Raw genomic sequence first — 25,382 nt, forward strand, 5'->3', positions numbered from 1 at the left:
GTGGACTGTTTTACATTTTCTATCCACGACCGAACAGCAAACTGCCAGAACAAGAGTCTTAAGCTTTACACAATGAAAGAGGAGTAACTTTTCACACAGAATGTGTGAGAATTTAACTCAGGAACAAAACTCACACAGTCCAAAAACGTTGTGCAAACTCGTGAAGTGTTCCATATTTTTCTTAGGACAAGGGGGGATGGCCTCAAATTGCACCTGGGGAGGTGGATGCTAGGAACCATTTATTGTCAGAGCAGTGAGGCAGTGGCACAGGCTGCACAGGGAGGTGGTGGAGTCACCGTCCCTGGAGGTGTTCAGGAGCCGTGTGGATGTGGCACTGAGAGACGCGGTCAGTGGGCATGATGGCGCTAGGTTCAGTGCGGTACCACACGTATAACTACGAACGAACGAACGCGGAACCCCAAGCCCCTCAGTCCGCCATACTGCCGCCGGTCGACCCGCACCGCGCATGCTCCGAGCGGCCGGTCCACCGTTGCCACCAACTCCCCCCACACCCGAGTCACGTGCCTCGCGGCAGAGCGGGCGGCGGCGCTCGGGCTCCCCCCGGCGGGTGGCGGGGAGACGTCCTTGGGAGAAGGGGAAAGCAGGGGAGGGAAGCGGGGAGGCAGCGGGCAGCAGGTGAGGCGGCGCTGCGTGGAGGGATGGTCCTCCCGCCCTACGTTATCCCCGTTGACGTGTGTGTGTGTGTGTGCGCGGGGTCTCTTCGTGAGTGCCCGAGCCCCGCGGCCTGTGGGGAGGGCGGCCGTCGGGACTCGGAGGGGCGGGGTTAGGACTGGCTGCTGCGCTTTGCTCGCCCCAGAGCTGGGGTTTCGGCTCGGCCCGGCCCGTGCTGCCGGCACCGGGTGGTTAAAGCGGGCCCAGGGCTGTAAGTAACCGTTTTGTAACGGCAGGAAAGTTGAAATCGAATCTATAGATTTGGGAGAAACTGCTTTGTATCAAGATGTTGCGTTTCAAGAGCACTTGAACTGATGGTTCCATTTCGGTGATAGGTGTGTGGGTTTTAGGGACGAATGGAACAGAATTATTTTTACCAACCACCCAGTAGGAGAGAAAGCAGCGATCTACATGCCATGCTATGTAGCAAGTCCAGGGAGGCGATCGTCCCACTGTACTCAGCACCGGTGAGGCCTCACCTTGAGGACTGTGCTCAGTTTGGGGCCCCTCACTATGAGAAAGACATCGAGGCCATGGAGCATGTCCAAAGAAGGGCAATGGAGATGTGGGGGGACTGGAGCACAAGTCTGATGGGGAGTGGCTGAGGGAGCTGAGGTTCAGTCTGGAGCAGAGGAGGCTCGGGGGAGACCTCATTGCTCTCTGCAACTGCCTGAGAGGAGGCTGTGGTGAGGTGTCGGTTGGCCTTTTCTCCTAGGTAACAGTGATAGGATGAGACAGAATGGCCTCAAGTTGTGCCAGGGGAGGTTCAGGTTGGGTATCAGGACCATTTATTGTCAGCAAGAGCAGTGAGGCAGTGGCACAGGCTGCACAGGGAGGTGGTGGAGTCACCGTCCCTGGAGGTGTTCAAGAACCATGTGGATGTTGCACTGAGGGTCAGTGGACACAGTGGGGGTGGGCTGATGGTTGGACTTGGTGATCTTAGTGATCTTTTCCAATCTTAATGATTCTGTGATCATAAAAACCAGAAAACCAGTTGGAAACATTTGAGATAGATGCAGTCTTACATCTAGTACTGTACACATCTCCTTTCCCTTCCCCTTTCACAAGTCTTAGTGAGGACAGGAAGTGGAAAGAAAGTCTCATACTCAGAGCATATAGGCATTATTAATTAATTTAACTCAAGCTAAACTTCGTTTAGTTTTGTGTCTTCTTTGGCAAGGAAGATAGTAGGGCATTTGTTGCAATAAGTGATGAATCTGTAAAAGGTTCTTTCTATCACAGTCTGTAGATGTGGCATTTTTCTTATAACATTCATTAGTAAATAGTAGTTAGCTGATTTCTCTATACATTTTGTAAATCGTTCTACTTTTGACTTTCATCTCTATTGTCATTTGATAAAAGTATTTCTCAGAATTGTCCAGAAACGCTGCTGTTCTTGACAGAATGAGGTATTTGTTTACTTACTGATCTCTTCTGAGCTCCAGCTGAATAGCTAAATGTAGCACAAATAGAGGAGATTGGCCACTAGGATGTGGGAGCCCTTCTGAGATACAGTAGTTTATCTGAATGCTACTTAAATTTATTACTGTAAAAGTTTGCAGAAAGACAGTAATGCTTTGACGTTTCGGGAAACAAGAAGTGCAGAACAGACCTATGGTGCTGTTGCTATGGCTGGAGAAAGCTGTATTGTGAATTAATTTTCATTTTGTACTTACTACTACTTCAGTAGTAATTAAGAGTTCAAGAACTTCAGAGTTCACTGTTAGTCTGACAAAGAAAGAACATTGTATGCTGTTCTGAGTTTTTTCGTGGGGATTTCTTTGATTCAGATGATGTAACAAGATAAGACTTGAACAAACTGTGTAAGTTCAAATAAACATATTTAATGTTCTTTTTAAATGTGTTTCTAGGTCACTGTTTATAATGTAGCTGCATCTGAAGGAATAGAAAGTGTTTTTATACGATGCTGAGTAAGACCATAGGACATCATTTAATGGTACATCAAGCAATGATTCCAAGAAGCCTGAAGCCATTCTCCTGTATTTGCGGCAATAGAATGTTGTCGGGCTACAAACCTAAAAGGAATGTCAGGGAGTCGTACAAAATTCTCGAGCTTGAGGAAGGATGTTCACTCGATGATGTCAGAAATTCGTATCGAAGTCTTGCCAAAAAATACCATCCAGACAGTGGTTCCATCACAGCAGATTCTGCAGCATTTGTGAAAGTAGAAGAAGCTTACAGAGTTGTGCTTAATGATGTGGTGAACAGGAAGAAATCAAATGAGAATAAAGAAGAGGAGGAGGAAGACCAGCTCAAATCAAACGCACCACAGCACAGACACTACTTGAGTTTTGAAGGTGTTGGTTATGGAACACCAAGCCAAAGAGAAAAGCAATACATGCAGTTCAGAGTAGACCGTGCTACTGAGCAAGTGTTGGCGTACCGAACGCGGAAACTGGAAAGCCAGGATGTTGCAGCAGATCTTATGAGAGCCAAAGATGTGAGGCAGAGCAAAAAAGTGAAGATAACTCAGGCAGTTGAACGGTTGGTTGAGGACCTCATCCAAGAGTCAATGGCAAAAGGAGATTTTGACAACCTCAGCGGGAAAGGGAAACCTTTACAGAAGTTTTCGAATTGTCCACATATCGATCCTCTGACTCACAACCTGAACAGAATTCTGATAGACAATGGATATCAGCCAGAGTGGATCCTCTTGCAGAAAGAGATCCGGGAAACAATCGAGCGATTAAGAAAGAGCATAGTGGTATCCAGAAGTGAGCTCGGAGAGCCGATGACGCCGTATAGGCAACAGCAGTGGAATCGCATCTGTGAGCAATTCGTAGAAGATATCAGGAGATTAAACAAAAGAATTGACAGCTTCAATTTAGTTGTTCCTATTCTGAGCAGACAAATGGTGCACTTCAGTGCAGACAAAGAAATTGTTCGAGCGCAGAAGACTTATGAGGCTTCGATGGAAAACACAGAGGCTTCTGGTTCAGACACAAAGGAAAATGAAGGGGGAGATGTTAAACGGTTTGGGTGGAAGTCTTCTCTACTGAAGTGGTTAAACACTACATTGAAATAAGATCACAGAATCTCAGACTTGTAGGGGTTGGAAGGGACCGCTAGAGATCATTGAGTCCAACCCCCTGCCAAAGCAGCTCTCTAGCCCAGGTTGCACAGGTAGGCGTCCAGGTAGGTCTTGAACATCTCCAGAGAAGGAGACTCCACCACCTCTCTGTGCAGCTGTGCCACTGCTCCGTCACCCTGTGATGGATCATATTAGCTCACGTATCTTGACAAGTTTCTGAATGCACTTTAAAACATGTAGCATTAGAGAAATTTCCGATTCACTGAAAATACAGAATCCGTGTGGCTGTTATACCACTTAAAAGGGAGTGGGGTGTCTCATGTTCACATGAGGGAAATTGATTGACTTCTTTGTGAATGCTGCTAAGGAACAAGTGAATCCAGTTATCCTGTTTCAGCTCATTTTTGTTCTGCTTAAATAAAAATTCACCCTTAACTTTTTGGTGTATCATTTAATTATTTCTACAGTGCTGTTATCTCTGTAATGTGAAACCGACACGTGAGTAAAATGCTGCAAGGACAAAGTGGAAGTGAAAGTCTGGCTGTGCCCTTTAGTTTGACCTTTATCCTCCCTTGTTTAAATGTCCTTTGGCGTAGCAGCCTGAAAAAGATCAGGTTTTGATTCTCATTATGTTCCACGGGAATTGGATGTGAATTGCTGTTTGAACGAATCCGATGACCGCTGTAAAAAGCACTAATGGTACATTGAATAAGCGTCAATAGAAACCAGATTCCAATAAATGCGACTGGGATGGAATCCATTTTGGCTCGCCTCAGAAATAAGTATCAGCAGCTTAAATACTGAAGTTGCCGTAATGGATGAGTCAGCACACGGGAACGACTTTTGCGTTCCTTTGAAAGCTCCTTGGTTTTACATGGAGCAGATGAGAACTGATTCTCGGCGCTTTAAGGCAGCCTTGTGCTGGTTGTGTAGCTGCCAGCTGCAGAAGCCACTTTTTCAGTAATTATTACAGAGATGATTCAATCAAACAATGCTAATTTAAATTTTTTATTCGCGCTAGATGTGGAACGGAGCAATTCAGTTTCAGTGTCACTGCTGTGCTTTGCATCCGTGTCCCTAAGGTCCGGCTGTCCAACCTTTTGCGCCCGGCGGGCATTAAGAGAAGTTTGTTGTTAGGGTTGCTTTAAGTTAGCGCTCAGGGTGCCGTCACAGGAGGAAAGGACAGCGGGAGCACCCAGCTCCGCGCGCAGAGCAGCAGGGCCGGGGGGGCGGGGCCTCGCTCGTGTGGGCAGCGGCGCGGTCCAATCGCGGCGCTCCCTCCTCGCCCAGCCTCCGGTGACCCGCGGTGCCGGCTTCCTATTGGCGGAGGGCCGCGTCGCTCGCAGATCTGCCCGGGCTCCTGCCCCTCCCCCCCCCCTTCCCGGCTGGCGGAAGAGTGTCGCTCAGGACGGGGGGTACGTGCGGCCGCCGGTTCCCGCTCGCGCCGCGGTATAGGGCGAGGGGCTGCGGGGGCGGGAGGGCCGCTCGGGACGGCGGTGGCGGCAGCGGTTCGTGCGCTCCGCTCAACGGCTCCCGCTTCCCGCCACGTCTCCTCACCGAGCTCTCGCTGCCGGTAGGAGCCCGAGGCCGTTCACCGTCCGCCCCGGTCGAGGCAGCGCGCGGCGGCTCCGTGCGTCTCGGGGGCCCCGCGGCCCGACCGGCCTGCCCGCTTTGCGGCCGCGACCGTTCGGCGGAGTCGCAGGCCTGGTTCGGGGCGGGGAGGTGGAGGTCCGTAGGCCGCCCGCGGCGTAACGGCCGCCGTCAGGGCTTGGGTTGCCGCCGCGGGGACTTGAGCCCGGTGCGGAAACGGGGCCGTGTGAGCGCCTTGCAGCCGGGCGGCGTGCCCGGGGCTGTGCGAGGCCGCTGTACGTCCGGCGTGTTGGCCACGCAGCCTAAGGCTTATTAATTCAAAGTCCCTGTCGTTTCTCGTTCCGCCGTACCAGAAAGGCGACGGTGCGGTAGTGTGCGTGGGAAACTGAAAGTGAAAGTGCACGTGGTGACAGAAATGGGAGGGTGGGCCAGCGGAGACCACTTGCACGGAGTGGGCTACAGTATATATACGTAAGGTCCTTGCAGTGACTGCCCAGTTTCTAATAGTTCTTGCATATTGCTGAATGCATGGCTTAAACTGTATTCTAACTGTCCACTTGCAGAAGGTGCTTCCTTCTTCTTCCTCGAGGAAGGAAAGGATACGGTTTTCTTCATGGCTTTCTATGGCTTTTCTTATAGCCTGCCTTTTGCTTTCTCCTTTTGAAATGGGAAGCCCCACTCTTTGGAACCTGGTAGCATTGCAGCCTAAGACCGTTTTCTCTGTGCTCATTTTTTGTGCTTTTTAATCTGCTTTTGCATTTTATTCATGTGGAACCAGTCCGTTTGGGAGTGAGAAACTAACTATGCTCCAGCGCTTGCGTGGTATGTTGTCATTTTGCCTCATTCCCCTGGATGATATCCTTGTTGTTTTAACCCAGGTGATTGCACCTACTAAGTGTTATTTCTGCAGCAGATATAACCCTCCCTGTGATTTTTCAGTCCCAGTCTGGTCTGGGACAGCCTTGTCCTCTCACACAGGGCAGGCATGTCTGTCTGTGTAGTGGGCGTGGAGTGAGGCAACAATCAGTCACACAGGAAGGCAGTGGTGCATCGCTGCCTTTAGTTGTGTGGCTGTGAAGTCTCTACACATGCAGACCTATAGAAATACAAAGAGAAATGTGTAAATCTTTACCCCTAGGTGGAGCTCTTCTGAGGTAATTTTATGAGAAACTCTTTGCAGAGTTCTGCATGGCATCAGTTAATGTTTATGTTGTACTAGGAGAAAGGGCAGGGGCATTAGCTCCTTCACCCTCATTACTGCCAGCAGCCTGATCTAGCACTGGATTTTCTTGGTGAAATCAAAGCTGATTTCTAGCAGTAGAATACACATGGAAACCCAAACCGTTTGCCTGTGTTGTGTTGCAATTGCACTGTGCCATGTTTCCCCATGTCTGCCATTCCAGTGAAACAGGAAAATTGTACAGTCAATTACAAGACTTTGCTGTTGAAAGACTGCCAGCAGATAGTGCTTATCTCATCTCTTCACATCATCGAAGTGCCTCTCAGCACAAAGATGAGGTTAAAGCAAAGTGTAGGTTGGTGAGCCAGTATTTCTGGTAAAGTATGCTTTGTCAGAAAGCTGCTCTCTGTCTTAAAATGAATATTAAAAAAATAATAATTAATGTAGCACTAGTGCCCTTACCTTCACTCATTTGTCACTAATGCAGTTGTGAAAATTCTGTTTGATACTCAAGAGAATTGAGAGAGGTTTTGTCTCAGATTTTTCAAGTGAGCAAAATGCCTGTTTTGTTTTTAAACTTAGTGCTTAAAAGTATTTAATAAGAGAGGTTTGTACCATGTATGTTATCTGTAAAGTTTATTGTGACTGACTTAGTAGAGTTGAAGGGTCTTACTATGTTATATATATGCTATGTACATACATATATTACTACTGTGTTCTAAAGGCCAGCTGTTTTTTGCTTTGGAAGCTGTTTTAATTAGAATGACTGGCAAAGCAAACTGTTTAACACCTTTCTTTTTAAATAGCACATTACAGGAAAAAAATCCAAAAGAAAATACAGATTTGGAAAAGTAGATCTTAAAAAATATGGAACCATAGAGTCGTTATGGCTGGAGAAGACCATTAAGATCATCCAGTCAAAATATCAGTCCACCCCACCATGCCCATTGACCATATCTCTCAGTGCCACATCCACACAGTTCTTGAACATCTCCAGGGACAGTGACTTCACCACCTCCCTGGGCAGCCTGTGCCACTGCTTCACCACTCCTTCTGAGAAGAAATAGTTCCTAACATGTAACCTGAGCCTCCTCTGGTGTGACTTGAGGCCATTCCCTCTCAACCTATCACTGTTAACCCAGGAGAAGATGCCATCCCCCACCTCACCACATCTTCCTTTCAGTTTGTTGTAGTGAGTATGAGGTCTCCCCTGAGCCTTCTCCAGACTGAACAACCCCAGCTCCCACAGCTGCTCCTTCTGAGAGAGTATTAGCAGACAAGATAATAAATTTGGTGGATTTGACATAAGATCCATTGTGTTCAGTAGGGGGGGGGAGGAACAACATGCTTCATTGCTTACTCCTGCTTGTGGCCAGCTGTGCTGCAGGGCACGGTCTGTATAGCCTACAGAGAACAGTGACAGAAATTGTGGGCTGTATGTATTGTGGGTGACTAAGGGGGTTTGAGGGGAAGAGTAGAGTTTACTGTGTGAGGGAGATAACTGTTTCAGGGTCTGAAGACAAACAAACATACAAGTACATATGGAAACATTTTGAGAGCGCAAAACAAGGAAGGGCCACGGGAACTGGTGAACTTTGCTTTTGTATTCCATGTATGAAGATCTGTGATTGACCATCTGTCTGCAAAGGAGGACATCCCTTACCCTGGTAGTAGTTGTTCCACTGAGGATATAACCACTGTGATAGAAAGACACTATGTTCTCTTTTTTGTTTGGAGAGTGGAAATACGGGCATGTTATCCAAGAATCCTCAGTCAGTCTCCAAGGCCAGCTTCTGCTCTGTGTGAAGTCCTGTTGTGCATCTTACTCCTTTTTTTAACTGCTAGTGGCAGGTTTGTGGTTCAGTGGTGAAACTTAGGTTGAGCTATTTTTGATTTTTTGGCTCCTGTTTTTGTGTTTATGTACGTTACAAATAAATAAGCAGTATATTTACATTTCAGATATGATGTGTTGAGTGTGCTGGTTTTATACTGTAATTCTGCTTGTGAGGTAGGTTGCTCTATTTAATGTAGTTCAGTAGAACAACTACAGAGTGTGTGGAATGCTTCTGCAAAAATATACATATTAAAGGCTGCTCATGGCAGTTTGCCAGACATCTTGAGTTTTTACTGTTTTGCACTAACTAGGTTTTTGGCCATGTTTCAGGTACCTAGAACGCTGCTGTTAATGGAAGAATTCATGTATAAGTACAGGACGAGGAAGTCAGCCTAATTGGTGAGGAGATGGCAGGATTCTTGGACAACTTCCGGTGGCCAGAATGTGAGTGCATTGACTGGAGTGAACGAAGAAATGCCATTGCTTCGATAGTTGCGGGCGTGTTGGTAAGTTATGAATATGTGAGAGGAGCTGAGTCATAACTGTGCCGACAAATTTGGAAACACAACAGTTACATTTTAAAATGTTAACAGTAAAACTCCACAACTGCACCTTGATCTAGTATATTTCTAGAATGCTTTTTTCCGAGTGTAACTATTGGCCATCTTTTCTTATAGATCACGTAAATTTGCATTTTATCTAATAATAATTTACTGGTTTTACTGTCTCCAGTGCTTTTATGAGAACATCCACGTTAAGGTATATGCAGAGCTCGCTTATAAAATATTTAGTCCGACTTGAAGCTGGTAGCTTTGTATTTGGTCAAAGAAAGTTAAACTATGTATGCGAACATTTGGCGTGTTTTGTCAATCTGTTTCTTTGCCCTTCCTGCCTCATAGTGCTGGTGTTATTTATTTCTAGTTTTTCACAGGTTGGTGGATAATGATAGATGCTGCAGTAGTTTACCCAAAGCCAGAACAATTGAACCACGCGTTCCATACCTGCGGGGTGTTTTCAACGCTAGCTTTTTTCATGTGAGTGTATATAGAAGGGAGTTCTTTATTTATGTAGTAAATAAGAGCTGTTAAACATAGTTTTTACTAGGCCACGTTCATATGGTAAAACTTGGAATCACTTTGTTATGAGTTACTTATGAGTAATCTTGTGTCTGTTATAAGGATGTAAACATGGCAAGTGATAGGTTTTATTAAGAAGAAAGTTTTTATTGGAGAGAAAGAAAGGATACTTTTGCATATTCACAGCTTTCTTGTTGTTTGGTATTTTGAGGGTTGTTTTTTTTTTCTTCCTCTGCAGTATAATTTGTTTTAAGAAAATAAATTGTCCCTCCTTACAGGACATGTCTCATCTGAATATTTGTGCTGTTCATTGCAAAGGAGAGGCATCATAAAGCAACTTAACTATCACAAGAGCACTGCATTACTGACTATTGTTGTTCCTGAAAAGCGACTTTAGAGCTACTAAAACAGCAAAAAAATGACCAGGAATGTTTCAATCTTCAAAAAAAGGCAGTTCTGATCTTTCAGCTTACGGGTCTGTTAACGTAAACAGTGAAGTAAAACTTCAGGAATATAGGGTTTGCTTTTAAGTCCAGTTGGAGTCCTTCCATTAAGGGTGATATAATAATAAGTGTCTGTACAGAATGTCAGTAGTTCTCCCAGAATTTTTTTTACACCTTTAAAAATCCTAAGATTTTTTTTTTTTTTTGAAGTTGATAACCTGAACTGTATGAACTTTTTTGTTACTAGGATAAATGCTGTATCAAACGCACAGGTGAGAGGAGACAGCTACAGTGATGGATGCTTAGGAAGAACAGGTAAATTAAAATGATGCTGGGTTTGAAGGGCTGATATTTTAAGGATTTTTGTTTTGTTTTTATGCAGTGGTTAAGTAATAATCAGGAGCTAAGAAGTAGGACAAAGGTTCTGTTAATTTCTTTACAAAATTAACACTTGGAGGTAAGTACTGTCTTTGTTAAAAGGTGAACTTGGGAAAATTGATCTCTTTTATAGTTTGAACACCTAAAGTTTTTTCTGCTTGTCCTGTATAGCTGTTCAGAGAAATAAATTTATGACATATGGTAAGCTATGGAGCCAAATTCCTTATGAATCTATTTTCTAGAGTGCATTGCAAACATTGTTTCCTCTGTATGTCACCCACCATGTGGTGTCTGTAGGCCTGCTGTCCTCTCTCTTCTTCCATTCATAATTCCCTTACTATTTCCCATGTGGCTCCCAGAATCAGTTTTCATGTGATTTGGAAAACACCTCATGGGAAATCTGGTAGGACTTTCTCATTTTTGAATGAGACTAAGGTGGTTTCCTGTGTTTCATTCTGAAGTCTGCTGGAGTACCTTTTTGCACATAAAGATTTTCCTTTCCATGAGTGAGCAGATTGATTGTTTATGATGGCATCAGCCTCCTTTTTGAGCAGGCAGTGTCTCGCAGTGCAGGATCTCCAGCATTTCTGTTAATTATCTGCCCTGACCTTTACTTGTGGAGGATGGCATGTGAGAGAAAGGGACCTCTTCGGTCACTGCATATATCAGGAGATTTCACCCATCTGAAACTATCTTTCTGAAGTGAACACAAGAAGGGTTTGTTTTATGTACATAATTGGAATGCCATCCTTACCTCAGAGGAAGCTATAGCTTTGGCAATGTACCTCTTAAGTAGCCTGCTCCAAGTTAATGTTAAATGACGTTACAGACATTCGCTTCAGATGAGGAGAAATTTCTGGTGACTGTTTGCTAATATCCAACTCCTGTCTGCTTTATTAAGACAATTTTTGGATGATTGTATTATCCTTTATACGGGTTTGAATCCTTTCCATTTGAACCTTCAGTGTTTGATGATATGTCACTAATGAATAGTATACTACATGGTTCTCAGAGCTTTTAATATTTCCTGCAGGTGCTCGTGTCTGGCTCTTCATTGGCTTTATGCTCATGTTTGGTTCACTAATTGCTTCAATGTGGATTCTTTTTGGAGCATATGTTACACAGAGTAAGTTTCTTTCTTGATTAGTTTTAGAAATGGGCTTCGCTGCTTTCTAGAAGCGTCATCAAGTCTGAAGTGAAGTATTCTGCTTCTGTTTGGTATATAGCTTGTGATAATGGTGATTGGTTTATAAGCTTTATTTTCCTGAACATTGTGAATGTGAAAATCTGAAATCTCTTGGTCCCTTCACAGTCCATTACTGTATGGATTTGAGCATTGTTTGATGAAATTGAAGTTAGGAACTACTACAGTGAACCATTTTAAACAGTCCAGGTATATATACAAAGGTTCTGTATAAAATACAGACGTTGGTAGCTGGGATTGTCATTCAGACACTGCTACGATGTGCTGTTTTAAGAATAAGCAAACCAAAACCAGAAAGCACATGAACAAAATGCCCCAACTCTTGACTGAAATTTGAAGTGTTTTTATAAATTAATGATAGTCTTCTGGCGTTGAACTTTATTTTCAGATATAGCAAATACTTTTGCTGAAAGGCAGAAAATCAGGAAGAAAGGAAGTGTGGTCTGTGCTTGCTAGAGCAATGCCACCTAGTTTTGTTGGTGGTGACGAGTATTTTAGACAGAATTTTCTGTGTGAAAGATCTTAGTATTTCCTTTGTTACTTACTTTGCAGACACTAATGTTTACCCCGGATTAGCAGTGTTTTTCCAGAATGCATTGATATTTTTCAGGTAAGATACCTGGATCAATTTCCTTCCTTTTAAAGGAATATTGCATGTGCTTACTTCCACCTGCATAGATACCTTCAGAAAATGAATTCTAACAAAAGCTGGCACCAGACTTGATCTTCCACAACGTGGAGCTCTGCTTATAGCACAGAACTCCCATGTTTCAGTTCATTACCCACCGTGGCCTTTGCTTGAGGAGTGGAGCATGTAAGACAGATCCCTTGGGTTACAGAGTGAACTGCCTTAGGCAGTTAGGTTGGAGGGGACCTTAAAGACCATACAGCTATAACCACACTGCTGTGGGCAGGGCTGCCCCCCAGCAGCTCAGGCTGCCCAGGGCCCCATCCAACTTGGCCTTGAGCACATCCAGGGATGGGGCACCACAGCTTCTCTGGGCAACTTGTTCCAGCACCTCAACACCCTCTAACTAAAAAAAATTCCATTCCCCTTTTTTCTGTCACTATCAGACCATGTAAAAGGTCAGTCATGCTCCAGCTTTGAGTACTGGAAGGCTGCAACAAGGTCTCCCTGGAGCCTTCTCATTTCCAAGCTAAATAAGCCCAACTCCCTCAACCTTTCATTACAGGAGAGGTGCTCCAGCCCTCCAGTCATTTTTGTGGTCTTCCTCTGAACCCCCTCTTACAGGCCACCGTTTGTTTTGTTTCTCTTAATTTTTGTATGGGGCACATAATGACATTTGAAACTACCTGTATCTATACTGTTTTTTATATGTACAATGCATTCTGCAAACTATGACTGTTAGATTAATGCATGGCAATGGGAGAATTAGGTAGTCTTAAGTTCCAGGATCAGTGACTGAGAAGTTCCCAGAACATTCTCTGATTTATAAACTTCCTCTTTTGGAAATTCTTATCCATCTAAGTGTGCTAACAGTTCTCCTAGTATCATGTTAAATGTTGGGCAGTGATCTCAACTGACTGACTTTTCTGTGGCTTTGTTTACGTTCTTGTGAAAAATAGCAGTTCCTAAATCTGCTGTGCAGTGTTGCGTGACTAAAGTGGGGTACTGATCAGGTAGATTTCTGAGAACAGTTTCATCTCACTTGAAGTCTTCACTCTAATTCCAGTAGTTCAATCAGCTTGTTTCTGGAACTTTGTTAGATGTTTCTGAAAGCATCTTTCCCTAGTTTGTATTGTATTCTGCATGAAATGCATCTTAGGTTTATTTGTCCTCTTTAGCGTTGCAAAATTTGTTTCCTTTGTATGAATTGTGGGACAAATTATTATTTTTTTAAGTTATCTTTTGAAGACTTTTTGTTTTTTTTATCTTGCTGCTCAGTTTAAGCAGTAGCACTGGAGAGTTTTGTCTGTTGCTGGAGATTCTCTTCCTTGGACCAGATCTGGGTCAGTCAGCAATGCTCTTCTCAATGTCTGTATCCAACGTTTTTGTTCTGATTGGAGCTCTTCCGTCAATGCTGTCTCCTAACACCTGTATTCCTTGAACTGTCTTTTTCCTTCAGGACCTGTGCTTCACCCATGATTGTTACTCCCAGTAGTTTTCAACTTTAGTATTAATATTTCTCTAGTTGACTGTCCAGGTGTCGGATTTGTTTACCTGTAGTTATTTCTTACTGTTCTTGCTCTTGTCAGTATTTCTCATTTCCCGTGCTAGTTATTTTTTTATGATTAAGTATGACCATGCCCTTCTTTAGAAGAAAAAATAATATAAAGTATGAGGAGGAGGAAGGAAATGTTTGGTTTTTGACATTGCATCCAACCTTATAAAAGGAATTTTACTATGAGCCTGATTATTATTTTGCTGAGCAGTTGCTTCAGCTGGATTTCATGGATTTAGTAATGTAAGTGGAACTGAAACAGAAAAATAGGTACTAACTTGAATGAAAGTTAAGCTTGCTGGAATTACATTGATTTTTGAAGTGTAAATGGTGTAAGATTCTATGTTGACTATTAAAATGCCCTTTTCCACTTCGTGTATGACCTGATTTTTTTTTTTTCCCTTTTTTCTCTTCAGCACTCTCATCTACAAGTTTGGAAGAACAGAGGAGTTATGGGGATGAGAGGTCACATACAGCATTGTTTATTCCGTAGTTGCTATGTTGTACTCTGTATGTAGATATTTACATTTATTTGTTCTCGTTTTGCTTTCTAAATTGTATGAACTGAGACAAACTATGATTTCTGTAACAAGCTCCCTCTTTTCATAGGACAGATTTGTGAATATGTACATATATCTGTATATATCTTAAAAAGGGAAAATCAGGCTTTCTGAAATCTTCAGGCTTATTTCTTCAAATACATGAGTTTCCATTGACTGTTAAGACTTGATCTATCCAAACCTTTGCACGTGTGAGAGACTTCAGTTGAACTACGAGTGACTGCAGGATGGGAGGGGTTGGTATCTTTGCTCATAGGTGAGTTACTGCTGATTATTGAGAGCTGATAGCAAGGGCTGCTTGTATACCTGCAGGGGAGTGGTAGCTCATGGAAGTGACCCTTTAGTTCCCAAGGTAAACCTACTGTATGCTGAGTGAGGGATTGAGTTTTATACTTTTCTGAACAGTTAGATCCAATTCTTCAGCAGCTGTATTTTTTTTTCTGTAAAAGGTTACGAGTTTTTAAACACAGCCCTATTTTAAGTGGGTTCTTCATGACCAGTCCAACTGTACTTGATTGCCATTACACAAATGAAATTCAGTAGCAGCGTAGAATTTATTTCTCACTGTTTAGTGTAGTAGATGCCAATCGACTTGTATTTACTGACAGGAGAATATCAAAAGCCCCGAAACCAATGCCAATTGTAGTTAAGGAATGGAAAGAATGAGTGAAGATCAGACTGAGAGCTTTAGAATTATGCTGGAATAGATTTTCTTCGGGGGAAGCTTTTTGTTGAGGAACGAGCAGTTATGCTGCCACCTATTAATTACCTTAGGTAATAGGCCAGGTGAGCGTTTCAGATGGGAATATAGCAGATTTTGTTATTGCTAACGGTCTGATGTTGGAATAATGGCCAGTTTTAGGCAATCCCAAATGTCACAGTTATTTTATAGGATATTTTATAGGATGTGTTCATTACTGAAATGCATTTTCTTCTAGCTGGAGCATACAGAAAGGGAGAACAGCGATGTTTTATGGCTTTGGACTGATCTTGTACATTCGTCTTGCTGTTGGTGACTTCCTTGTAAGTTCTATGTGTTTTTAAAGCATTTGAATCTACCTTGTGTCTGAAAGCTTTTATAACTTTCACTGTATCACAATTGCTGGCCAAATGGCATTAAATTTTAGAATGTAACTTACGTGCATGGTTGCTGCATACTGTTAGTCATCTAATTGCTCCCTTGTGGGAATCTTTCCAGTGGACAGAATATGAAGCAAATACTGCAGCTGAAATTGTGCTACTGGCTAGACTAACTTCCGTCCTGATTTCTGTCATCCTGCATTGAGTTACCATGTATTCACTGGTGTTAATCACAGCTTTGTACATACGTTATTTGGTTGGTTGTAATTCCAGAAAACTGCAATAAACTTTATCTTATGTTCTACAAATAAGGAATGTCAGAAGATAATTGTACAGTAGTAGTCTACTGAATACTGAAGTGGCACGGGCTTTTAAGTGACTCTTGCAAAACCTAATAATTAAACCCAAGGTTATTGTTTTCAGGTCTTCCAGTTTCTCATACAGGAGCTCAGGAATGGTTGTTGGCTTTTCTACTAAGTGTGGAACAGAGGTAGCTTCTAACTAATCCTAGTGGGTGTCTGACATCTGACACTTGAACAGCACGAGCTGAGGTAAATGCTTCACTCTGGAAGAACTCTTCCAAGCGTGCCTTACCATAAGTTCCCAGTTAAGAAACTTTTCTTAAGAGTACTTAGCTGGAAAAAGAACTTATTTCTGAGCTTACCTCTGTTTCCTGCCAGAAGCTTGCTTGCTGTCTGTGTAGCTGCTGATAAGAGACAGCGTAGAAGCTGCAGCTCTTCCACCATCTGAAGCTCTGAATGCGTTTGGTGTAAGAACCATGCAGACTTTATTCAGAGCAACCCTAGGTCTTTTACACCACGGATTGTTCCAGAAGAGTCCAAGATGAACAGGAGTTAAACACGGTAGGTATGCCTTAGCCTGCTGCAGTTGGCAGTTATGAAGCTAATCTTCAAGTACACTCTAACAGTTTTTGTTTCATTGGCTTGTTTGTACAACTAAGAAATATTAAATAACTCTAACAGAAGTTTAGTATGTAGTTGTTGTAGTGCAGCTTACTTAGAGAGTTGTTTTCTGTACTACGCAGATACTCATCTGAGAGGCTTAAGCAGCTTTTTGTTTTATGTCCTGCACTACACATGTAGGCTTACCTGTGGGGAGCCTGTGGTTGGTTGTTTACAGTACCACATGTAAAAATACAGCTGAAGGGAAGGAGCAGATACTCTGTAGCTTGTGGCTGATTTGCCAATTCTTAATTGGGCTTGAAGCTGACTAAGCCTTCAGGTAACTCCACTGTCTTGGCATGGAGCATGATTGAAGGGATTAGGTTAATGGAGTTACTTCTCCTAGGACACAGACTAAGTAAGCTTTTGGAAAATAAATTATGTACCTAGTCATGTGTATTCCCAGAAGGGAGGGAATGGCAGTAGCTGAGATAGGTTACTTACAGCTGTGGGAGAGCCTGATAACCTGCGTTTGTGGCAGCAGCAGACTCCATTATTAGGTGTAAGTACCAGAGCAAACCACTTGCTAACAAACAGCATATTTATTTTATTTAGAAAAATAACTAATTTGTATCAAACATGAAAAAAATCTTTTTTTTGTGTGTGTGTGTATGGAATAAAACTTATCTTTTTACTATACTAAGTAGTTACTTTTGTGTTATTAGACACATTCCAAACCCCCCAGGATTATGTAAGGCTTAATTTGCAATCTGCTGCTGCTGCTTTGAAGCTGACTGTGTGCTGTGGTGCCAGTACCTGGCACTTGTGCAACTTAGCTGCTACTCAACAAGAGACTGCTAGTGTCTGACCACTATCAAGACACTTCATGTAACTTCTGAGGAAGATAACTTCCTCATATTCTTCACAGCAATAAAACTTGTCTTAATGCTTTTCATTACCTTATGAAGATGCACAGATCTGAGGGGGATGGAATTAACTGCCTTTCTTTTCTTGGAGTAGTTCTTTACGTGTATTCATGATGAGGAAGATGAAGTACAATAGCGTTTCCTTCTAGAATGCCATTTTTGGCTGAAGCAGCAGTCACAGAAAACAAATTTAAAACCACTTGGCAAAGCAGACCAGATTGGATATAATATGCTCTAACTAGTGGTAACACAGACTTCACAAATAAAGTAACAAAATGAAAACCACTATAAAATCATTGAAAAATTCTTCATTATACTCAGTTCTAAATAAAGTGCCATTATTTCTCAAGGATGGGGTCCAGGAGGAAGAGTGTGGAATATGATGCTGATACAGTCATTTGTAACAAGCTGTCTGTCTTTCTTAAGGCAATTTAGTGTTCATTTCGCCTTCAAATTCTACCTTTCAAGTCTGTGGCAGAAAGAATATTACTGCTGCTGTAGCGTAGCAGAAACTGCTTTAAAAAAGGCTCAGGTTCCACAATTACTGTCAGGAAGTTAAGTCTTGCTCAGGATTTGTTAGTAGCTCCATTCTGTCCGCAGCTCGTGGTGTGTCCTGGTGGGAGCTGAGCAGCACTGCTTGCAGGCAGGAGCTTCTGCAAGGACCGGGTACAGGTGATGTCACGAAGGTGCCCACGTTATGTCACATCTGCTGGAGGTGCTGTGTGAACAAGTGTGAACATCCAACGTGTTGCCGTATGCGCTGCTTCCTTCTCCAATACACACAACAGTTATAGAATCTTGGGGCTCTTCGTCGTGGTTCTCCAGCACCTCTAAATGAGGCACACTGGGGTCTCTCAAATACTGGAAAATGGCAGAAACAACTGTTTAGGTACTGAGCCACTGAGCAGCTGTATTAGAAGGTGCAGAGACAGAGCAACCACTACTGGCTATAGGTGAGTCGCTTTAGAACAGAATTCAAAATACCAAATAAATGTATATTTTATTTGTTTCTGGATTGCCTTCAAGGAAATGAGAACTGAATAAGGAGAAGGTTAAAAATGCATCACTTCTCTTTCTGCAGAAATAAATCTGGTAGACATCCATTTAAGTGAGTTAAAAGCATCCCACCGTTAAGTACTGTTGATAAGATCATCTTTGGACAGTAGTCATGTGTTCAAGGTCCTACAAAAGAATAAACCACAGAAGGCTTTTTTTTTTCCTGTTCCACTGCTGGGGCCATTACTTGTAGCTGCAGGAATCTGGCAACTCATGGCTTACCAGAACACCGACAGGGCAAGGGGAGAAAAGATTGTCTTGTTCAGCACTAGGAAAATCAGAACTGCACCTTTCAACCGTCACCAGAAAACTACAGTGTCATTCTTCTCTCTAGTTACTACTTGCTTTCACATTCCCTTTGCCTCCTTTCCCCCAAAATTAAGCCAGAGAAAAGGTTTGTTCCTCCTATGTACTCTATATATTCTCCTGCTCACTAAGCAGAGCCTGTGTTTGAGGGGAACCAGAACCACCTACCTATACTTAGGCAGAATTCTGCCACTGAACAGTTCTTGCCTGGTTAACAATTAAAATAACCTTCACATTGTTAAAAGAAAGACAGATGTGTGATTTACTTTTACTCAAAAGCTTGTTGTTACTGTAGGAAGTTCTGTAATCTGGAGCTCAGATCAGCACTGTAACCCTAGTTTCAATGAGGGCACCATTTTCTTTGTAGTCATAGCAAGCGTGATGAACAACAGGACCAACAAATGTTTTGTGTGAGAGCCTGTAATACATACATTTCAGCAAATTCAAGATATAAACCTCAGTTTGGCTTAGCTGTGTGCAGTAGTTTCTGCAGCACAACTGCCACCCTTAGCTCAGATAGATACCTCTGTAAAAGCTGCATGCTGTGTATGAAACTGCCTTCCAATAAATCAGTGCTAAAGGAAGAAATCCACCTCAGTGGAGGGCGAGCAAATGTAAACGTGCAGGAATACGGAATACTTGCTGAAAGAACACTTAAATCAAAAACTGTGCTTAAAGACTGCTTCCTGTTTAAAAAGAGGAAGATCAACAGGACCGAGACAGCGCTGTTTAGTACAGAAATGTGTCAGCTGGAAGAAATCCCAGGATTCACTCCCAAGATCACCACTGTCTTTTGCAAGAGGAGGTGGAGGGGGAAGAGGAGTAAGATGTCTGCACATACCTCTTCAAAATGTGACGGGATTCTCAAAGGTGGCTGGGACAAATACTTAGTTGCTTTCTGGTATCTCCATAGACAAAAGAAACCAGTTATTATGAAAATTAAAAGCAGACCGATGGACATAAATATTATTACAACATATCCAGCTTTGGCAGCCTCTGAAAAAGAACACATGGAAGGTTCAGATTTGCATAGCTCATGTGAAGAAACGTGCAACAAGGTGACATTTGCTGCTTGTGCTACTCAAACTTCCAAGGTTAAGGTTTAGGCCGGGAAAGCAATCTGCCCTTCTTCTACCTTCAGTTAATCATCAACATGCCATTAACACCAGGGGCTTTAGAACACGCGATTCCCTTCAGCAAAAGAAGCACCACTGACTCCATCTTCACATCTCAGGAGCTTGTGATCATGCACTTCAACTAGGTTAAAACTAGCAGGGAGCTCAGCTCCTGGGTGCAGCAGAAACTGCAGTGACTAAGGCCAAGGACAACTGGAAGCGCATAACACAGTTACTGACTAAAACATTCCTTATTCATTTACCATTAATGACAATTAATTATGAATTAGTATCTGTGGTACCCTCTTAACACTCATGACAAACACGGGTACGTAACTGACCAGTTACATCACCTAATGTCCTACACCCACCCCATCATATAAGAACAAAAACAGGTTTATACCGCTGATGGTTGTTCTGTAACACTCCGGGACTGCCTGCAGTCCAAGCAACTGGAAATCTAGGTATGTCATCAATTCCACTCGAATTGTAAAACAATAAAGTGTCGATTGCTTTAGATCTTTAATTTTGAATAGTGTATCGCTCATCTTTATCTCCTGTTCAAAGGCAAAGAAAAAACAAATACAAGTCTGTCTTCAGTAAGTTCTCCTCCTCCTATTTAAGTTTCTCATTCCATAAAGGACAGTTTTCTTAACTCAGCTTTCCCTAATGTGCCAAAAATACATTAAGGCAGGAATGCTGAAATGTGTTTAAATGAAATACACCCAACCATTTAAAACTCATCTACAAGGGTACGAACAGCAAGGTCTCACTTTAACCACAATGTGCTGCCAGACGCTTTCGCACGGCTCTTGTTAACATGAGGCAAGAAGGGGGAAGGAAAAGTGAGCCATGAGAAACATCTCCACCGTCAGAGGAAGCTGACAGAAGCACACTGATAGCACTTCTGCTATTGTACTGATGGGCAGAGCAAAACCTCCGTGCTCCTAGCAAGAGCCATCTGTAGTGAATTTTTAACCAGCAAGAGTTTTAGGGAAGCCAAGATGAGCCTCCAAGAAGTGACATCTTATTTCACTGTCAAACATCTGATCCACATCAAAAACACATTTGTTTAAGGGAGGAAGGAAGCAGAGGCGTTTCAGATTCAGCAGGACCTCTGAAACAGAAAGCTTGAAATGATTTTTTTTCTGCTTGTTTTTAAGCAGCCAGCTTGAAAATGAAAATCTTTCGATCCTTCTTTTTTCGTTTTTACTTTTACATTTTTGAAAAGCAGTGGCACAGGCACAGAAGTTAGATGAAACGCACTGAGTCTCAGTGCAAACAGGGACAGCTTTTTCTGGCTGTGTCCAACACGATTCAAAGAACTCCGGCCTTTCTCTGCCCTGGGAATGCAGACATCAGCAGGCCACAGCAGCCTATCACTGAAGCTGCCAGCACAAACATCCCCTGAAAGGACAGAGCGCGTCCCAGAATTTCTCAAATGCCTGAACAAATTTGGAATCTATATGTTATTTTAAAGCCACTTTTGACACTGCAGATTCTCTCCTTTGAGCTGCAGTGTGAGTTAACCTTGATTTAATATGGAGGTAAAAAAAAAAAAACAAAAAACAACCCGTGCTTCTGAAAGCTTTGTAATACATGCAATACATGTGCCAAGACCAGAAAAAACTGATTTTCAAGCCACCAAATGATGACCTCTACTGTCAAAAAAAAATTATTTTTCTTCCTCCATATCTGTTGCTTTGCCAAGAAATGCTGGCTCATCTCCTAGTCATAGAGGCATTATGAATAAAACAAATCAGACAGAATTCTTACTTTTTTTGTAGTAATGGTTGCATTCTCCCAGTAGGACACGTGATACTGGAAAAGGTAACCTGCCTCGGGTCCAAAAGGGGGTGTGACACTAATGAGAAGGGAGTCAGAGCTTGCAATCACACTGTTCACTTTAGGAGGCCCTATGGTAGCTGAAAAGAAAGAAAGAGCGAGTGGTGAACCTCTGGGATGCTGAACATGCTCGTCACATTACATCCAGCTTTATTTAGATACCCTTACAGTACTCAGCAAACACTGAATGTCAACTTTTTCCCCTCCCCTCAAGAAAGGGAACACAACACCCCCAACATTTTCTCATCTACTTAACACTTTCCTAAGCCCACAAAGGATCCCACTCTCCCCCTGCACAAACCGCCCTGCAGCACAAGCTATGGATACATCAGCTGTTATCTTCAACTCAGGCAATTCCTTACCCCCCCACTCTTTACTACCAGGGAAAACACACTCTTCCCAATATGGAGCACCCACAGATCCCTCACTTAGCTCCTTCACATAAGAGTAAAACAGCCCTAGAACACTTAACGCATTTTTTCAAAGAAGTTTCCTTTGAGGGACATACTGACATCACAAAGAACACTCACTGTTTCTCTCTGCCACAAATGGGTCTGTTTCCACCCAGGCTGAAGTCCTCTGCCCCATTTCAGCTCTCACACGCAGAACAATGGTCCAGCGACGTGCCTTTGCAGATTGGAGGAAATTGCATTCAGTCTGGGAGATATGGGTGCAGTTTATCTCACTCCAGTGGTTGAAGGCTCCTCTGCAACACAAACTGAAGGCTAAATAAAGCATCAGCAGAATGGCCAACTATCAAAGCTCTAAAAGCCCTCCTACCTAGAGGGTTTATGTAAGAAAAGGGTATGTAACAAAACCACTGTTTTCACCAGCATTTATTCTACAGCCCTTTCAGGGCCTGCATCACTTCAGTACTGGAAAAAAAACAACAATGAGCAAGAGAGAATTCACCAAGGTGAGAATCACACAGGAAACTGTGCAACATTTCAGGGTGCTCTCAGGGTCTTCAATCTTAATGCTGCGGAAACACGAGAAGCTAAGAGAATCTGACTTCAGAAGATGCTTTTGGATATACACAAAAGCTTCTGTCATAAGCAGCTCACTGTTTCATTTCTATGATTTTTCATTCTCAGTATTTTTTTTAAACCAACTTTGTTACCAGATTCAAGCAAAATCAGTTTGGTTGCTTCTCCAACTATTTGCTTACGTTTTAAGCTGGACTGTGTAGGACACCGGGCCTCCATCCACTTGAACAGGAGACCACCTCAGGGAATTACGAAAGTTAGAGGAATAAACAATCACGTCCTTTGGTGCAGGCAGATCTGGAGATGATTCTAAAATAAGAAGTAAAAACAATGACTAGAACATTCAAGTAGGATGCTTCCTTTCAGAAGAGACATAAGGGCAGGATCTTAAGGTCCTCCATGCACAGGAAGGAAACTACACACGCACACAAAAAAAATTGCATTAAGCCCTAAGTCCCAAATACAAAGCAACTAGGCATTCTACTAGTTTCTTAGCCTCAGCTTTTGTGTAGCACTCAGTTAAACACACATCATGTTACACCCAGGGACCTTGTAAATGCTTTGTAAACAGAGATTCTTCACAGTTACAAACGCTAGGTGAGCTATTAATCTCTGCTGGTTACTTAGAAACTTTCATTCAAGAAGTTTTCACTTCCTAGTCACTTCTGGCAACCTCACTGCTGGTCTGGCATGTGGCGGGCTATCTCACACCATCAGCAATCTGTGCAGCCTGACAGCCCATGCAAACTAATGGAACAAAACTCAAGGCTGCCACGACAAAGCACGAGCAGCAGCAGCAGCAGCGTTCTTTTCTCCCTCTTAGAAAGAGTAATAAGAGTAACGGAGGATGAGGGAAGCCGGCTCATATTCTCTGCTCTCAGGACCACACGCTCATTATTTCTCCTTCCATTAGCATGCGGGTGCAGATGATTTCCCCTACCAGCTTCTGAAACTGCTGGCAAGTTTCAGAGCTGCGGCTCTGTAGCTGAACACGTGCCACAGGGCGCTTAGTGCCGCGCTGGGAAGAGGTCGTGCGGCACAGCTGGTATCTCAGGTAGCTGACATTCCTGAGAGCGCAAACCGAACTCTGTCGACGGCCGTCGGTTTTGTAATACCGAGGTAGCGAAACGCACGCTTCCTAACAGATCTGTGCAGCAAGGACGCTGGGCACACATCGCGGGGCCCCCAGCACCACGCTGTGTCACCCACGGAAGGGCAGAACTGCCCACCCACCTCCTGCCCGGCTCAGATCAGCTCACAGTCCTCAAGCTCCTCCCTCCACCACTCGCCAGCCCGCAAATCACACCGCAGAATTTAACGAAGCCAAGCGGGGCGGCTCAGCCCTCCCGCGCCGCACAGCCGGCGGGGCCTTTCGGCTTAAAATAAACGCCGAAGCACCGACGCTCTCGACGCGACCCAACGTCAACACCGCGAATGAGGCGCAGATCGATGGCGCAGCTCCGAGCTTGCCTCGGACCCGCAGCCCGCGCAAGGAAGGCGCTCGGGCGGGGGGAGGAAAGCGGCGGTCCGCACCGGCCCCGCCGCACTCACCTGCGCCCGAGGCCCCGGCCGGCCCGAGCAGGAAGATACCGAGGAAGAGGAGTAAGAGGAGGAGCGGCGCCCGCCGCGGCATGGCCCTGCCGGCAGCTCCCCGCCGCCCGGCCCCGCCCGCCGAGGCCTCGGGGCGGCTGCCGGAGCCCGAGAAGCGGGGCCGACTCACACCCGCAACTCGGCTGCGGCCGCCGACTGCCACCGGAGGCCGGCACACGAGCGGCGGCTGACGGCCCAGCCCCGCTCCCGCTCCTCCTCTGCGAGGCGGAGCTCCGCCCCTGCGGCCACGCGATACCGTTCCCTACGGGGCGCGGCACCGCAGCGCGACCGCAGGCCGAGCGTGCGCGCTCTGCAGGCGCGGCCCTGAGCCGCTCTCGGCCGCGTGCGGTCGACGTGAGAAAATCTCTGGCGGGGCGGTGGGAGCCCTCTGCTCGCTTTCTCCGTCTGTGCGCAGTACTGACGCGAGGCTGGGCCTGACTGCTGCCCTTAGCTAGAAGTTCTCTTCTTCGGGAGAGAAGAGGAACTTAGAACGGTGCCAGCAGAACGCCGACCAAGGAGGACTCGCAGAGTGGGATACTGAACACTTCCTGCCACTACAAAGTAGCATTTGGCCGCCTGAGCAGGAGCTGAGGATAACAGACTTGTAGGGGATGGAAGGGACCTCCAGAGATCATGGAGTCCAACCCCTGCCAAAGCAGCTCCCTAGCCCAGGTTGCACAGGTAGGCGTCCAGGCGGGTCTGGAACGTCTCCAGAGAAGGAGACTCCACCACCTCTCTGTGCAGCTGTGCCACTGCTCCGTCACTGAGCTGTGAAGAATGCATCAGTTTGTGGCCATTTCCCCTTGTTCTATCACCACACACTGCTGAAAAGAATCCAGAATCCAGCCTCATCCCTTTGCCTCCCATTCCTTAGATATTTATAGACATGGATCAGATCCTCAGTCTTCTTTTTTCAGGGCTGAACAAACCCAGGACTCACAGCCTTATAAGGAAGGTGTTCCGCACCATTTATCATCTTTGTAGCCCTCTGCTGGACTCTCACTGGATCCACAGCCAGCTGAGCTCCAGCAAAAGCCACTGGACTGTGTCCAGAGAAGGGCAATGGAGCTGTAAGGGGTCTGGAGCACAAGTCTGTGAAGTGGGTGAGGGAGCTGGAGTTGTTCAGTCTGAAGAAGAGGAGGCTCAGGGGAGACCTCATTGCTCTGTACAACCAACCACCTGAGAGGAGGCTGTGGTGGGGTGAGCCTCTTTTTCCAGGTAACAGTGATAGTATGAGACAAAACGGCCCCAATTTGTGCTAGGAATGGTTCAGGTTGGATGTTAGGAACAATTTCTTCTCAGCAAGAGCAGTGAGGCAGTGGCACAGGCTGCACAGGGAGGTGGTGGAGTCACCGTCCCTGGAGGTGTTCAAGAGCCATGTGGGTCTTGAACACTGAGCACGGT

General features: G+C 44.4%; 3 protein-coding genes across 5 annotated transcripts; 2 read left to right on the plus strand and 1 right to left on the minus strand.

Moving 5' to 3' along the window:
* The first annotated feature begins 574 nt into the window (after window positions 1-574).
* DNAJC28 (DnaJ heat shock protein family (Hsp40) member C28) lies at window positions 575-4,287 on the plus strand. Its single transcript, XM_065741720.1, has 2 exons — window positions 575-636; window positions 2,544-4,287. Exon 2 carries the CDS (start codon window positions 2,597-2,599, stop codon window positions 3,716-3,718), a length of 1,122 nt encoding a protein of 373 aa, XP_065597792.1. The 5' UTR covers window positions 575-636; window positions 2,544-2,596; the 3' UTR covers window positions 3,719-4,287.
* Window positions 4,288-5,086: 799 nt separating this feature from the next.
* On the plus strand, window positions 5,087-14,895 carry TMEM50B (transmembrane protein 50B). 3 transcript variants are annotated; one of them, XM_065741766.1, is made up of 7 exons: window positions 5,087-5,139; window positions 8,659-8,834; window positions 9,250-9,362; window positions 10,095-10,162; window positions 11,259-11,351; window positions 11,982-12,039; window positions 14,029-14,895. In XM_065741766.1, the coding sequence occupies exons 2-7, from the start codon at window positions 8,736-8,738 to the stop codon at window positions 14,072-14,074; spliced, it is 477 nt and encodes a 158-aa protein (XP_065597838.1). In that variant the 5' UTR covers window positions 5,087-5,139; window positions 8,659-8,735; the 3' UTR covers window positions 14,075-14,895. The 3 variants fall into 3 exon arrangements, with proteins under 3 accessions (XP_065597838.1, XP_065597840.1, XP_065597839.1); XM_065741767.1 differs by lacking the exon at window positions 5,087-5,139 and adding an exon at window positions 8,287-8,502; XM_065741768.1 differs by lacking the exon at window positions 11,982-12,039.
* Window positions 14,896-17,460: 2,565 nt separating this feature from the next.
* On the minus strand, window positions 17,461-24,097 carry IFNGR2 (interferon gamma receptor 2). Its single transcript, XM_065741721.1, has 7 exons — window positions 23,940-24,097; window positions 22,571-22,697; window positions 21,933-22,108; window positions 21,334-21,482; window positions 19,961-20,114; window positions 19,284-19,438; window positions 17,461-17,941 (listed from the first exon to the last, which is right to left on the minus strand). The coding sequence occupies exons 1-7, from the start codon at window positions 24,019-24,021 to the stop codon at window positions 17,759-17,761; spliced, it is 1,026 nt and encodes a 341-aa protein (XP_065597793.1). The 5' UTR covers window positions 24,022-24,097; the 3' UTR covers window positions 17,461-17,758.
* Between the last annotated feature and the right edge of the window lie 1,285 nt (window positions 24,098-25,382).

This window comes from Cyrtonyx montezumae, unplaced genomic scaffold, assembly GCF_038088225.1.
Source record: "Cyrtonyx montezumae isolate F1298 unplaced genomic scaffold, pur_monq_1.0 scaffold_3, whole genome shotgun sequence".
NCBI classification, from domain to species: Eukaryota; Metazoa; Chordata; class Aves; order Galliformes; family Odontophoridae; genus Cyrtonyx; species Cyrtonyx montezumae.

Bases quoted from the DNA above. Each gene is read 5' to 3' on its own strand.
- DNAJC28 (XM_065741720.1), top strand. From the start codon at position 2,597: ATGCTGAGTAAGACCATAGGACATCATTTAATGGTACATCAAGCAATG.
- TMEM50B (XM_065741766.1), top strand. From the start codon at position 8,736: ATGGCAGGATTCTTGGACAACTTCCGGTGGCCAGAATGTGAGTGCATT. The intron at 10,163-11,258 runs GTAAATTAAAAT...TATTTCCTGCAG, and splicing joins TGGATGCTTAGGAAGAACAG to GTGCTCGTGTCTGGCTCTTC. The intron at 11,352-11,981 runs GTAAGTTTCTTT...CTTACTTTGCAG, and splicing joins TGGAGCATATGTTACACAGA to ACACTAATGTTTACCCCGGA.
- IFNGR2 (XM_065741721.1), bottom strand. From the start codon at position 24,021: ATGCCGCGGCGGGCGCCGCTCCTCCTCTTACTCCTCTTCCTCGGTATC. The intron at 19,439-19,960 runs GTATAAACCTGT...GTTCTTTTTCAG, and splicing joins TTACAGAACAACCATCAGCG to AGGCTGCCAAAGCTGGATAT. The intron at 17,942-19,283 runs GTATGTGCAGAC...GCCATTTTCCAG, and splicing joins TCCCGTCACATTTTGAAGAG to TATTTGAGAGACCCCAGTGT.